Here is a 16,067-nt window from a genome sequence, read left to right as displayed (position 1 = left end):
TTTATTTATTTATTATATCTATAGCCTAGGATTGCTTTAAAGTCTCTATATAGCAAAGATGACCTTCTGACCTTCTTGCCTCTATTTCCATTATGTTGGGACTCCAGGCATGCACTACCATATTTTGTTTATGCAGTGATAGGAACTGAACTCAGAGCTCGCTTGCATACTAGGCAGGTGCTTTACCAAATTATCTACATTTCCCAATCCCATACTTTTAAATATACAAATAACTTCAGCTTTCTAAGAGCCCTTAAACACACACCAGGCAGCTCACAACCACCTGTAACTCCAGCTCCAAGAGATCTCACATATTCTTCTTGCCTCTGAGGATGGCTGCCATCACATGCATATACCCAGTCACAGATACATGGATGTGCGCATAATAAGAGGGAGGGATCAAAAGTATGTAAATATAGTATTCATGTATGAAGTTCCTCCAAGTTAAACATTTAAAATAAATAAATCAAGTAAGTAAGTTTTTAGCCAGGTGTGTTGGCTTTTAATTCCAGCATTTGGGAGGCAAAAGCAGGTGGATCTCCATGAGTTAAACCATTTCATGAGTCATTTTATGTTTGTTTTTGAAACTGTCTCACTATGTAACCCAAGCTGGCCTCACACCTGAGATTCTCAGGCTTCAGCTTTTCAAGTTTACAGCCGTTTTCTGAAATTACAGGCAGTGTCAGAAGGAAAACATCACAAAGACTCGGCTATCTAATAGTCAAATATATTCCCATTAGACTTGAGTGGGTGACTATTAATATACTTCAACATTACAAGAAACATAGACTTTTAGGCACTCCTTATTTTACCTTCCTAGGTTTTCTGGGGTGAGAAGTCACTGGGGAAAATGGATTTAGGTTGATCTTCCTCATAGTGGATGACTTCACGGTGTTACCGTCATTCTGTGTATAAAAGAACGAAGTGTACAGTTGCAGTACTTGCTGCATACTAATCAAGTACTAGAGAACAATAGCTATGGATGAACAGGGAGGATACTTAGTATAGGATCATAGTATGACAGTGAGGATGTCTTGCTATGAATCAAGTGGGGGGGGGGCAAGATTCATGTAGATAAAGCAATGGCACTCTTGATCTTTTGGAAGAGATAACTATGTGGTGCTTACCTAGTGCCCCAGAAAGACATTGTGACCAGTCAATATTGAGCAATATATACAATATACTCAGGCTCTAAACTAATGTTTTCCTTATGGTTGTACCTATTGCTATACTATTGAAAACTATAAGGTAATAAACATATTTATTCCTAATATTTCATTTATATCTTAGTTCTAGCTAAATTGTGATAGAATCACTGACTACCACGTCAGGAGCTTGTGCACTGTCATGTGGGTGATGTTAACACAACACTATGTTTGTGAAAATGGAAATGTTCTACAAAATTAAAATGTGAATACTGTACCAAATTTAGACATTCTTCCCAACTCTGACTTATCTGCATTGCAGTATGCATGTCCCTGAAGAAGGAGAAGAAATTAATACTGTAGTTAGCCCATCTGAAGGAAAAGACGGAACTGAATATACAAATGATGAAAATAGTAAGTCATAGTGCTCACCGCTCATGCATTGCTTCTCTGCTTGCTATATCCATCCCTTCTTCCTAGAAGGGAGGGAAAGAATGGTAAACCAAGTGCCTAATTCCTATTGATCTACTAAATTGCATTTTGGTTGGGAGTTTCAAATTTTCACTAAGATGTCCTTTATTCTCCAGGCTATGGAAGTGCTACATTGTTTCAGTGGTGGCTCAAGCCTTTAATCCCAGCACTTGGGAGGCAGAGGCAGGCAGATTTCAGAGTTTGAGGCCAGCCTGGTCTACAAAGTGAGTTCCAGGACAGCCAGGGTTATACAGAGAAACCCTGTCTCGAAAAACAAAACAAACAAACAAACAAAAATCTCTACGCAAGCATCTGGCTCTCTACTCTTTGTTACCCTACAAATTACCGCAACAGTAGTCTACTACTTATGCAGTGCAGCATATCAAGTGCACAGAAGCTGACTGGATGAGAAACTCTACCTTGCAGCAGTCAAGGAGGAGAAGACAATTCACAATTACACGCTTTTCTCTACTAGAAGTACTATGATGGACTTAGTCTATAACATACCAAATGCCTAGCAGTATGGATTTGTTTAAGAAAATGATGGGATTCAGAGATGATTTAAATCAAACTATTGGGGTTCAAATATGTATTACAGGGCTGGTGAGATGGTTCAGTGGGCAAAGGTGCCTGGTGACTTGGTTTTATCCCAAGGAGCCATAGGATGGAAGGGGAGAACCAGCTCCCTACGTGGTCCTTTGACCTCCACACTTGCACCCCGGAATGCCCCATCATATAACTACAGGCCTAATTAATTAATTAATGTAATAAAAATTAAACCATGCATTACATAAGTGAGGAAAGGATCATGTTTACATAGAATTGTAAGAGGGGAATTTAGAATATTTAACAAAGAAGTAAGGAGTATTAGTGAAAATGTGGAGAGACTATAACCTTTGGATGCTATTGGCAGTAATGAAAATGGTATTGATTCTGTGGAAAAGTCCCAAGAGATGGAGATCAGGGCTAAAATGCTTTTACACCAGCATCCATAACAGCACCATTCATTCAGAGCTTTTTTACACCAGCATCCATAACAGCACCATTCATTCAGAGCTTTTTTACACCAGCATCCATAACAGCACCATTCATTCAGAGCTTAGCAACCAAGTTTCCTTTAAGCAGATGAGGATCAAAATGTGCTATGCCCATACAAAAGAATATTATTCAGCAATATATAAAAATTAAGGTATGGCTTAGACATGAAGCTCAGCAGCAGAGTGCTTGCTTAGCATGTACAAGGGCCTGGGGTTCAACTACCAGTACTTCGAAAAAAAGTTCTGATATATACTGCAACATGGGCAAATCTTGAAAACATTATGCATAAGTAGAAAGAGCAAGGACAAATACTATATGATTCCATGTATATACAGTACCTCGATGATTCATACAATGTACTAGCACAGTGGTATATATCCAAAATGTATAAATAAACATGGTTTATTATGCACTTTGAAGATGTGTACACTCAGTTTTTATTGATGGTATGTATGATTAAATGAATTAAAAGGTCCAGGTATATAACTCTCTGGTAGAGTGTAGGCATAGCATCCACAAAACCTTAAGTTCAAATCCAAACAACAAATAAATAAATTTAAAGATTATTGTCTATAATGTGGACTCTAAATGTCCCACATGGCTCAAGGTGGCTCAAACTCATTACGTAGCTGACAATGATCTAGAACTCCTGATCTTCCCTCTTCCATCTTACAATCACTGAGATTTCTGGCATGTGTCACACCTAGCCGTTTATTTGTTTTGTTTTAGGAAACCATTCTTTGAATTAAAAATGTAATTGGATATGACCGCTTTTAGAATTATAAAAACAGCAATAATAATAATAATAATAATAATAATAATAATAATAGCTGGTGAGATGGTGCAGTGGGGGAAAATGCTTGCCTCCAAGTTTCCTGATGATGATCTGTTTGATTGTCAGGAAGTACAAAGAGGAAGGAAAGAATCAGGTTCCACATGGTGTCCTCCGACAGCCACATACATGTCATGGCACACACACATACACACACTCATGCATTCACACATACACCCCAATAAATAAGTAAATCCCCCCCCCAAATTAATTTAAAGTTTAATTTTGAAAATTCTCTAACCTGTTTGATTTGGAAAATCCGGTTGGCAGATGTACGACTGCGGGGAGGTAGAAACGCCTAAAAATTAAAATATAAGAGTCAGGTTTATTGTAATGTTTTGATTAATAATTTAAAATATGAGCCGGGCAGTGGTGGCGCATGCCTTTAATCCTAGTACTCAGGAGGCAGATGCAGGCAGATTTCTGAGTTCAAGGCCAGCCTGGTCTACAGAGTGAGTTCCAGGGCAGCCAGGGCTATACAGAGAAACCCTGATTAGAAAAAAAATTTGAAATATGAAGTTAATGTTATACTATCTAAAATACTTATTGAATGTACAGCAGCAATGGCATATGTTAACTTCAAAGCTTCCAAAAATAAACTCGGGGCATGGCAATGGTGGTGCATACTTTCAATGCCAGCACATAGGAGGCAGAGGCGGGTAAATTTTTGTGAGTTCTCTATATAGCCTGGTCTACATAGAGAGTTTCAAGATGGCTAGACCTATACAGAGAAACTGTCTCAAAAAAAAAAAAAACCTAAAGTGGATGCTCACAGCCAGCTATTGGATGGAACACAGGGTCCCCAATGGAGGAGCTAGAGAAAGTACCCAAGGAACTGAAGGGGGCTGCAACCCTGTAGGTGGAACAACAATATGAACTAACCAGTACCCCCTGAGCTTGTGTCTCTAGCTGCATATGTAGCAGAAGATGGCCTAATCGGCCATCACTGGGAAGAGAGGCCCCTTGGTCTTGCAAACTTTATATGACCCAGCACAAAGGAAGGCCTGGGCCAAGTAGTGGGAGTGGGTGGGTAGGGGAGCAGGGCCAGGGGGGTATAGGGAACTTTCGGGATAGCATTTGAAATGTAAATAAAGAAATAATAATAAAAAATTTTTAAAAAGCTAAAAATAAATGAATAAAATTTTGGATCTTGACTGAAATATTGTTATTCAGAAATATATATATATATATATATATATATATATATATATAGAGAGAGAGAGAGAGAGAGAGAATTACAATTGCTAACAAAAGAAACATGAGACAATACATCAATACAATTTTTTTGTTTCCCTCTGAAGTTAATCTGTTTTTGAGACAGAATCTCATGTAGACCAGGTTGGCCTCACTCCTTATACAGCTAAGCCCTTCCACTTCTGCATACTGGGATCTCAAGTACACTACCACATCCAACCCCACTGTCAACTTTCCTTTCTTAAGACACTAGATATCAGTGTCACCTCACTTTTCCTGTTGGTTTTAGCTAAGCACTAAAGCTTATTGAGAGGTGTTACCAGAGCAAAAAGCTCAAACAGTTATTAAATCAGCAGCCAAGCTGCCTTGCATACAAAGAAAACATGAACAGAATAATTTCATCAAATATCTTAGAAGGTTGCTGGTGACAACTAATTTTCATAATATGGGTTGACTTAAGGCAAACACTTTTAAGTAGTTTACAACATTTTCCTTTTCGTTGCTAAGATACTTGTTGCCTAGGTCCTTTCTCTTTTTCAGAGCTACTCTCTCCTTTTTTGTCTTGTCTCAAAGCTTATGAAAGCCCATGTAAGAGAAGAATGAAACAATGAGGGGATTTAAAGCTAAGTATGGACACAAAGCTTAAATTACCCTCAGAATTTATCTAGAATAAATAACAAGCCTGGTTGTTTCCTGAAATGCTCTGTACTGAATTTATCATATCTGGCTTTCACAGGCTGATTTTATCTGTAGTACTGGGGAATCAAACCTAAGGTTTTGTGTAAGATAGGCATGTATCCTACTACTGAGCTCTACCCCCAGCCTCATTATATATTAATATATTAATATATTAATAACATATATTAAGTATATAGACAATGTATGCATATATTTTTATATTAAGTATATATATATATGCACATATATTAAGAACATATATTAAGTGGAGCAGTTTAAAAATACCTAATGAGTACCTACTATGTGTTACAGCACTTTCCTAGGGCCTGGGAATCTAGTAAATATGCTTGCTATCTTCCTGACCTTGAAAAAATCAACGTCTAGTTAGGAAAAAGAAAAGAAAAGAAAAGAAAAGAAAAGAAAAGAAAAGAAAAGAAAAGAAAAGAAAAGAAAAGAAAAGAAAAGAAAAACAAAGCCCAGGTAAGTGCCAGAGCCTCACAGAGCAGACAGAAATCCTTTTTGTTTTTAGATTTGTTTTATTATTTTATGTGCCTGAGTATTTTGCCTGCATGTTCATATGAGTCTACATGTGTGCCGGGTGCCCTTAAAGGTCAGATGCTACAAGCCCCCATGTGGGTGCTGGGTATCAAATCCAAGCTGTCTAACAAGAGAAACAAGCACTGCACCAAGAGTCCAGCCAGAGGTAGGAATTCTTAATGGGTACCGAAGGTATTCGAATGAATGGGAAAAATGACTCAGGTAGAGGTCCATGTCTAAGGCACAGAAAAGCTTAAGGTATTGAAAACATGCTGGGAGGAATTGGCAGAAAATAAATTAGATGAAAAGTGGCTGGCATGGAATTGTAATTTTTGGAACTTAGACTCTATTCTCAATAGAAAACAAAGTATAGGCTTCTTGGCATTCCTAAATCTTAAAGGTCTTTAAAATGAACGAGTTCTGTGTGCTATGAAAGGTTACAGAAAAATGTAGCTGCACTATGTGGGGAAAGTTTCAAGTTAAGGAAGGAGGTGGTAAAAAACAGTCTATGGTCTAAATGAAAAAGGGGTCTTGGGATGATGGGAGTGGGTTGGAAAGATGAGGTCAGCTGAAGGCATACTGTGGCCAAGAAAAAGAGTGAAGATGGATGTGTGTCAAATAAACACATCCGTTTATGAAATAGATGGTTTTATGTTTTACTAGGTTTTCAAATGTTACCACATGACTTTTTCAGGAGCAGACTTCTTCACTTAATAGTATTTTAACCAAAGCTGGAAGAACAGTGAAGAGTGTAAAAATAACAACACAATAGTCATACATAGAACTTACTCATGTCACCAGATGTGACACATCCCATTAATTCCAGCACTCAGGAAGCAGAGGCAAGCAGATCTTCATGTTCGAGGCCAGCCTGGTCTACAGAGTTCCAGGACAGGCAGGGCTACACACAAAAAAAATCCTTTCTCACCAAGAAGTTTTTCTTTTAAAGGGAACTCCTTTGAGTTCCCACAGAAGTTACATGTGGAGATTAGCATCACTGTTTCACCATAGGGCTCCACTGTAGAAGTATGACTAACTCATACATTTTAGTATTTGTCACACCCTTATTTAATTTAAGGAGTTGTGTTTCTTATGAGAAGGAAAGAGAAGAGATTAAAACAGCAGCTAATAAGCTATAGATCTTAACCTTTAGGAAATCAATGATGGAAGCAAATACTACAAAAAAAAAACCCACACAAGAACTATTGGCCATGATGATGCACACCTGCAATACCAACTCAGCACCTAAAGCAGAGGCTGGGAGTTTCAGGATAACACATAGTAGAACCCTGGAGAAACAGAACCTCATCTGAAACAAATTTTGCTCCTATTGTGCTGGTTTATTTTGGAGTGGAGAAAATAAAGTCTTACCTAGTGCAAATAGTTTCTTCTGAGATAGCTCAGCAGTTATGAGTGTACACTGCTCTTGCAGAAGACCTGAGTTCAGTTCCCAGTGCCCAGGATATGTGGTTCACAACTGCCTGAAACTCCAGAGCCAGGGGATTCAACACTGTTTTCTGAACCTCATGGGTATTTACACACACACACACACACACACACACACACACACACACAGAGAGAGAGAGAGAGAGAGAGAGAGAGAGAGAGAGAGAGAGAGAGAGAGAGACTTAAAAAGTAAAGTAAATGTTTCAAAAGTACACACACAAAAAGAACAAAAAAAGACAAGAAACAAATGTCAAATGGAAGAAATGTAGAATGGTGTGGGGGAAACACCACAAAAGAAAGTGGGCAAGCAGAGGAGTAGGAGATGGGGAGAAAGGCTTAAAGTAGTATTTGATTTGAGTTGGGCCTTGTAGAGTGAAAGATTTGGTAGCATATGCCACAGAAAAGTGAAAATGTTTGCTATATTTTAGGTAAGGATATTAACCTGTTGTGCATCCAGGAAGAGAGGGAAAGAAGAAAAGGAGCTGATGCCAAAGGAGTTTAAAATGATGGAGAGTTTTATAAGCTACACTCAAATTTTTAAGTGCAAAAAATGATGGACTCCAGTAAATACAGAACTGGAACAAGTAGCAGGTTATATCCAGCAGCGCTCTTTATTAGCGTTGGGGTGAACATGAGCAGATATGCAGCTCTGAGCAGGCTTTACCTTCTAGCCAGAAGACCAGCCTTTTCTAGCCATGTTTTTGGCCTGATGTTTTAATAAGTGTGTGTGTGTGTGTGTAAAAGAGAGGCAGACAGAGGAAGAGAGACAGAGAGACACACAGAGACAGAGAGACACACAGGGAGGCAGAGACAGCAAGGCAGAGAGAGATTTTTGGAGATAGGTTCTCACTATGTAACCCTAGGTAGCCTGAAACTTACTAAAGGGATCAGGCTGGCCTTGAACTCACAGAGATCTATCTTCTGCTTTCTGAGTGCTGAGGTTATATGCGTGCATGGTTACGACCTCCTGAGTCACCTTAGTGGCCCATTTGCAGTTTCTGGATGCCCAGGACCATGCTACTTTACAGAAAGCTTACAAACACTCATGTTTTCATAATTCAAATTACTAGACAGTTCACAATATATAGTGTGAAACATTGATGTTTGTGATGTTTATAATCTAATTGAAAAGCTGTGGTAACATGAACTTAAATATATACATATTTTCTATTTAGAAAACTTTGCATTGGCTGAATTTTCATTATATGTTAGTGTGTGTGACTGAGTGAGAGAGAGTGAAGTGGCAAATTGTTCTAAACTCATTACGCAAATTTTCTTCAAAGATACTTTTAGTTGATACCAAGGTGGTGAAGAGACAGTTTAGGTTGAGACAAAGATCTAAAATTTCCTATTGGAAAATGTTGTCCAGGAAATCATGAGAGGACCGTACAACTGACCGTCTGTGGTGAGTAGGACTAAAGTGAACTTACAGAACTGGAAGACTTTTACGTTGGATTCGTGTAGCTCAAATATTTGATCAGCAGCTTCTTTTAGTAGTACCACTGTGGAAAACCAGAGATTTTCTTGCTTCCACAGAAAGCAAGAACTCTGGAAGCAAGTTTCCCCCAAAGCAAAGTACTGCTGGTAATGCTGGCAAGGGACGTGCTTTGTGGTTTTTTTCTTATGTGGAACAAGATATTGAAGTCAAAACAGAACTGGGTTATAAAGCTCAGTGGTAAGAAGGCTTGCTTAGCATGCACAGGGATCTAAGTTCAGTCCTAAGTAGTGAAGTCATTTTCTGAAATACTGATAAACTTCCTGAGTGTCTTTTGCAGAAATTCTAGATATGTCTTTTTCTCCTAGTCTAGGAGGATGAAATTCCTTGGAAGGAAGCAAGAGTGCCAAGAAATGATGTCATGAGGGTGGAGTATGTGCACGCTTATGGATGTTTAAGGGAAGTGGAGGGGGAAGAGGCTAGAGTGTGTGCTGGCTAAAATCCATTCGTAAAGAGTATATTTTGCTGGAGAAATTAAGGAAGTCTGGATTTGTTTTCCGAAAAGCACAGCTGGATATGGTGGACTATGAATCCCATCACTCCAGTGGTTGGGGCAGGGTGTTGAGTTTGAGTTCATCCTATACATAGACATAAAAGAGATAGATGGAGAACCAAAACTAGTGTTGATGGATATTTAAGAAATTAATTTTTTTTTTGGTTTTTCAAGACAGGGTTTCTCTGTATAGCTCTGGCTGTCCTGGAACTCACTTTGTAGACCAGGCTGGCCTCGAACTCAGAAATCCGCCTGCCTCTGCCTCTCAAGTGCTGGGATTAAAGGTGTGTGCTACCACGCCTGGCAAGAAATTAATTTTAAAACATTCTAGTTTCACTATTTTTAACCCATTTCCTATCCCAATCCTGAAGGAAGGGTTGTGGGCTATGCTTCAGATAACTCTGCCCAGTTCCACAAATGATGAGTCAAGGCAGCTTACATTAGTCCTTAACAGGAGAGTGTGGGCTGGAAAGATGGAGTACAGAATAGTGCTAGAAAGGAGATGGTGCACTTGCTACCAGGGGAGCATGAACTGATTTGGAGCTTGTGGCCACCAATGTGCAAAGCTGATGATCAGATAAACATTAGGGATCATATAGTTCAAATGTTTGCGCCCTCTGTTGTAGCACAACCCTGCAATTCCAACACTTGGCAAAAGATCTCAAGTTTGATGACAGGCTAGGCCACACAGCTAGATCTTGTCTTTAAAAAGAAAAAAGAAAGAATGAAAGAAAAGGGGGAAAAGAAAAGAAAAGAAAAGAAAAGAAAAGAAAAGAAAAGAAAAGAAAAGAAAAGAAAAGAAAAGAAAAGAAAAGAAAAAGGGAAGTGGATGGGATGGTTAGAAAATCACACTCTCTGTGTCATTTCACAAAGGGTTTGTTATACTGTGAAACCAGGAGATTTTAAGTCTATCAGCAAAGTTTGAAGGTCTCTAGAAAATATCTAGTCACACAGTAGAACTATGTTTTATATAAGGACAGAAAAAATTAGTGAGGCAGAGGCAGAAGGATCACAAGTTGGAAGCCATGTTAGGCTACATAGTGAGAATCCACAAATACAGAAAGAATAGGGTTGTGAAAGTCTGGGAAGAGGCAGATCATAAAAGCTATTGTTCATGCTTTGATGAAAATATTTAAATACTATAGAAATGTAGACAGTAGAAGTTAAATTTGTCCTATATGGTATATTCCAGAGATAGCTACTAACAACAGTTTGATAAACACATATATGATCATGTTATACACATATAACCAGGCTCTAATTGCTAGAGACAAATTGTTAGTGAGGCTACTGAGGAAGGGAGAGTGCAGACGTGGAAGGAATTTGGGCCTCTAATGACATCACTGAATGATCGAATTAGCCAATCCTGGAACCTCTTCTATCATCTGACATCTTATAGTCTAAGCCTCTTCTAATTGGATTTTGCTGCTTCTGCCTATAGCACTGTAATTCATCATGTCATTCTCTTAGATAACTTAGCATTTCTGTACTAATGTAAACATATACTTACATATGTCTTATACTAATAATGAATTGATACGTTGACACAATAAAAACATATGCTTGTGTTATCATAGCAAGCTAAATCAATAAGCCTTGAAATCCCTGTCATTAAATAAGTTAGATGACTTCAGTTCTTTGCAACAAAGACCCATTATATAAGATGGTTTATTTTAAATACACATTGTATTAAGCTGAACCTTATGTAAATTAGGAGTCTATAATTCCTATGGATTTGCATTAAAATGTTGGGCACACCATTACTGTCTACACATACTATCAGTACTAACACCATCTTGGGATTGAAAAGATGGATCAGTGTGTAATGTTTTCTATGCAAGCATGAGGACCTGAGGACAGATCCCTGGCATGTACATAAAAGCCAGGCATGATGAATGGTGTGCATCTGTGATCTCAGAGCTGGAAGACAGAGACAGGGAGATCCCTGCAACCTGCTGGTTAGCCATTCTAATTGATTTGGTGAGCTTCAGGTTCAGTGAGAGACCATGTCTCAAATAAATAAGGTGAAGAAACATTAAGGAAGGCAACTGGTATCAAACTTTTCCCTCCCCAATTATGCATATATACTTGCACATGCACCTACACATGCGCCCTTGTAAACACAAACACATACACACACACGCCATCTAATATTTATTGACCATTCAATATGTGCAAGTGCTATGCTAAATGCTTTGTTATGATAGATGTAATTATCAAAAAAACCTATAATGTTAATGTTATCACATTCTCATCTTCCAGATAATGGAATTAAGGCATACAAAAGGTAGTTTGACCCCAAACAAGTAAACTGAGTTTATGTGCACAGTGTTATTTGTTTGGATGGTTTGGTTTTTTGATACAGGGTTTCTCTGTACAGCCCTGGTTGTCTTGGAATTCACTTCACAGGCTGGTCTTGAACTCAGAGATAAGCCTGCCTCTGCCTCCCAAGTGCTGGGCTTAAAGGCGTGCGCCACCACTGCCCAGTCAGTGTTATTCATTTGTATCCTTACTTTCCATCCTTCCATACCAGAAACCAATCTGGTCTCACTGCATCTCACACTTTTCTGCAATGAAACTAATTTTCCAACTAAACCAGGTCCTCTGCTAGACAGCAAGCGCCCTTAACCACTGAGCCATCTCTCTAGCACCACCGACAGCCAGTTTGCCATAGATGTTGTAGTACCCTCCCATTGAAGATGTAAGATATGCTTGCATCTACCTTTGCCTTCTAATCTACCTTTGACTCTAAAGGCAAGGTAATTAAAAAATTCTGAATAGATGTTGCTTATTTTTGAGAAAGAATCGTATGCAGTCTGCATTGGCATTGAACTTGTTGAGCATGTAACTGAGGATATCTTAGAACTTATCTTTCTGCTTCACTGCCCAAGTTTTGGGATTCCAGGTATGAACCATGATACTCAGTTTATAGGGTGCTGAAGATCAAACTGAGGGCTTTGTACGTACTGGGCTAGCGCTCTATACCTCCAGCCCATGTAGGTTTAGTTTTAGTTGTGTGTGTGTGTGTGTGTGTGTGTGTGTGTGTGTGTGTGTGTACATATTAGTATAGTTCCCCATTTGAGGCCAGAAGGAGAAGCTAGACCCCCAAGATCAGGAGTTGTATTGGGAACGTTACATGGGCGCTACAGCCAGTGCTCTTAACCTCCAAGCTATCTCTCAAGCCCCAGGAGAATTTTTGTTTGTTTGTTTGTTTGTTTGCTTGTTTGTTGTTTTGAAACTGAGTTTATCTTTGGAGCCCTAGATGTCCTTGAATTTACTCAGTAGACCGTACCTGCTGGGAACACAGAGATCCACCTGGCTCTGCCTCCTGACTGCTGGAATTAAAGGTGTGTGCCACCACCACCACCCAGCCCCCAGGGTGATTTTTTTTAACTGCAAATTAGTTCATAGCAACCTCTTCCTTAAGAACTCTTCAATGACTTGTCATTGAGCATAAAATAAGATATAGAATCTTTAGAGTAGAATGCAACAAAAAATCCTGTGATGTTGTTTTGATGGTTAAGGGTGTGTGCGTGTGTGTGCGTGTGTGTGCGTGTGTGTGTGTGTGTGTGTGTGTGTGTGTGTTTTAAGACAAAATCTTACAGTATAACTCAGCTTTGCCTTGCTATAGAGCACAGTCTGCCCTTAAACTCCCAATTTTCCTGCTTTAGCATCCCAGAAACTGGAATTACAGGCATGTGCTCCCACACCTCAATCTATAAGATCTTATACTAGTCTACTGGTTCCCACATGTCTTCCCACCTCCCATCCATTCTAGCTACAATGTATTCTTTCCAAATCTGTACATACTCTCTTATCTCCACATATTTTACTCCTACCTCACCAAATATGCTATTTTCCTTTATCCTAGATGTTTAAATATTTTATTTTTTAAAAATTAAAATATAATTACATTGGTTTTCTCTTTACCTTCTCTTCAACCTTACTTATTAATTTGTTATTTGTGTATGTGTGTGGATATACGTATCCCATTGCATATGAATCTTTTGTTTTGTTTTGTTTTGTTTTTCGAGACAGGGTTTCTCTGTGTAGCCCTGGCTGTCCTGGAACTCACTCTGTAGACCAGGCTGGCCTTGAACGCAGAAATCCGCCTGCCTCTGCCTCCTGAGTGCTGGGATTAAAGGTGTGTGCCACCACTGCCTGGCGCACATGAATCTTAAGGTCAAAGAAAAGCATTCAGGAGTCAGTTCTGCCCTTCCTTCTTCAGTCCCCACACTCTGGAGATAAGGAAACTAGGGAAGTAGAGAGGGAAGGAAGCAGGAAGGGAGGGAAGGGGAGAGTAAGGAGAGTAGATGGCCATGGGGAGGAAAGGAGGGTGGAAAGTGGGGACCAGGAAGGAAAATGACAGGGAGAGCAAGTGAGGATGGGGCTAGGAGGGTGCTGGAAGTGGAAGAGGGGGAGGAAAGGAGGAGTGAAAGGAAGAGAAGAGGGGTAGGAAAGAGGAGGGGAGATCAAGAGAGCAAGCAACAGGAGGTAAGGGAGGAAGGTATATGTGAAGGGAAGGGAAGAAGAGGTGAGAGGGAGGGAAGGGGTGTTAGGGAGACTAGGAAAAGCAAAGAAGAATCACAGTGTTTTATGAGATACCCAAGCCAGCAGAACTATCACACGAAAACCTTAGACTAATGCCGGAAGATTTATCCCAGGAATCTCAAGGTGATTCAACATAAGAAATTCTGCATAAGATACCCTATTAATAGCACAAAGGGGAAGAAGACACAATTATTTCAAATGATACAGAAAAAGTACAACAATTCAAACAGGTAGGAGTAGCCGGGAACTTCCTTAGCATGACAAAGGCCCTTCATAGCTTAGTCCGCAGTGGAATATTAAGAGGCCGCCCACCATTCCATCAGTAAGACAAAGATATGCACTTGTTGAAACTAGAGAGGTGGTGATTCAAACAAATGGCAAATGCACTGAATGGCTCATTGCCTCCCTAAAATAGCTCATTGAATGTTGTGAACAACAATTTACATCATCTAAGAAAAAAATTTACATGATGAATCATTTATTCTTTTGACGTACTGACCTATAAGAATGTTTTCTATTTTCCTAGCTTTAATTAGTAGAAAAAGAGTTATAATTTAGAAATCTTATGGTAACACCACAAATTAGAATTTTTAACTACACTCTCAGATGAATGTAAGAGAAAAGTTGAACTAAAAAGGACTAAAAACAACTTTTAAGAGAGCCTGAGATGGAGACAAGATGGCTCTACATAAGAGATTTAAAAGCTAATTCAGCTGCAGAAAAATAATTGTAACTGTATTGAATGTGTTTGCTTTCCCTTAGTAATGTTTAGAGAAGTTGTTTGTTTCTCAAAGCCATTCTAGTACATTGTCAGGCTTCATCATTCCTAGATGATGTAAGTCCCAAACTTTGCAAGGTGAGATCTAGCTGCATTTTAACAAGCCTTCCATATTCTACAAGTCTGAGAGCCACCACTGAAGACCAAGAGGTGTGTCTTACATAAGGATGCCACAATAAGCATTTTCTTACCAAACCATGCTGATTCAGAAATGGGGAGCTGTTCCTTCTCATTCTTGTGGGGCCAACTTGGAATCCCTGTGAATTATCACTAAGGCAAAAGAAAATGTTTTGGAATATAAAATTTATTACCAAATTTATAAACAGATATACCTTATATTTAAAAAGGAACACTATTGAGTACTATAAATGTAAATGATTTTTTGGTGGAGATAGCTGTGCAGATGTTTTCACACACACACACAGAGACAGAGAGACAGAGACAGAGAGAGAGACAGACGAGAGAGAGAGAGAGAGAGAGAGAGAGAGAGAGAAGGGATTAACCCAGCTAAGCTTAAACAAGTTTCCTTGTAAGGTAAGAATTTCTCAGAGACGCCATTTTACCTCTAATTGTTCCCCTGAGAATAAGCATAATTTACTGTAACCTTGGAAATACGACGTGTGTGTGTGTGTGTGTGTGTGTGTGTGTGTGTGTGTGTGTGTGTAAACCTGTAACTGATTTAATTTTATGATCAGAGCTACAATGTACAAGCACAAATTCTCTCTTAATGTCTGAACTGTTACAAAAAGAACTATAACCAATAGCAGGGCTCACGGGTCTGCCATTGTCAGCAGGTAAATGTTGCCCTAGGGTATTAAAATGGTTTTGAATTCATTGTGTATCTCTAAAAGATTTCACATGAAAAAAATCCAGACTCAATATTTCTGGCTTCAATAGAAAATTTGCAAGTTTGTTCAACCCTGGGCCACATTCTCACACTGCAAACAAAAGCAGACAAGTTAAGCAGCCAACTAGTGACCACTGAAAATGAAGCCTATGTCCCCAGCCTGACTGTCGCCTTCACAGGTGGCCTCAATCCTATGCGACCTCGTCATCCAGAAGAAATCATCTTTTACTTTTTATATTTCTTTTTATCGTAGCTTTTCGATTTAACTCCAAAGAAGTCACAAAAGAATACAGATGGCTTCCATGCACTATTTATCCAGGTTTCTCTACTGACTATAATAAATTGTCTTTAGCTAGGACTGGTAGTACATGCCTAAAATCCCCGCACTTAGGAAGTAAAGGCAGGAGAATCAGGAATCCAATGCCAGTCTCAGCTACATAGTGAGTTTGAGGCTACATGAAACTCTCTCTCTCTCTCTCTCTCTTCTCTCTCTCTCTCTCTCTCTCTCTCTCTCTCTCTCTCTCTCTCTCTCTCTCTCTCCCTCCCTCTCTCTCTCTCTCTC

The 16,067-nt window shown here is 39.2% G+C and overlaps 1 protein-coding gene across 1 annotated transcript in view; it reads right to left on the bottom strand.

Moving 5' to 3' along the window:
• Window positions 1-637: 637 nt before the first annotated feature.
• The window catches only part of Fam122c (family with sequence similarity 122C), a 23,434-nt gene continuing 8,004 nt past the window's right edge, over window positions 638-16,067 (bottom strand). Inside the window, exons 3-8 of the mRNA XM_021188227.1 lie at window positions 14,850-14,928; window positions 3,728-3,784; window positions 1,578-1,621; window positions 1,424-1,478; window positions 813-905; window positions 638-664 (exon numbers count right to left, since the gene is read on the bottom strand). Of these exons, the coding sequence (XP_021043886.1) occupies window positions 638-664; window positions 813-905; window positions 1,424-1,478; window positions 1,578-1,621; window positions 3,728-3,784; window positions 14,850-14,928 (355 nt within the window). The remainder of the gene's footprint in view (window positions 665-812; window positions 906-1,423; window positions 1,479-1,577; window positions 1,622-3,727; window positions 3,785-14,849; window positions 14,929-16,067) is intronic.

Source organism: Mus pahari, chromosome X (genome assembly GCF_900095145.1).
Source record: "Mus pahari chromosome X, PAHARI_EIJ_v1.1, whole genome shotgun sequence".
In the NCBI taxonomy this organism is placed as follows: Eukaryota; Metazoa; Chordata; class Mammalia; order Rodentia; family Muridae; genus Mus; species Mus pahari.
The sequence above is the reverse complement of the archived record's forward strand: the minus strand, read 5'-3'. Positions and strand labels throughout refer to the sequence as shown.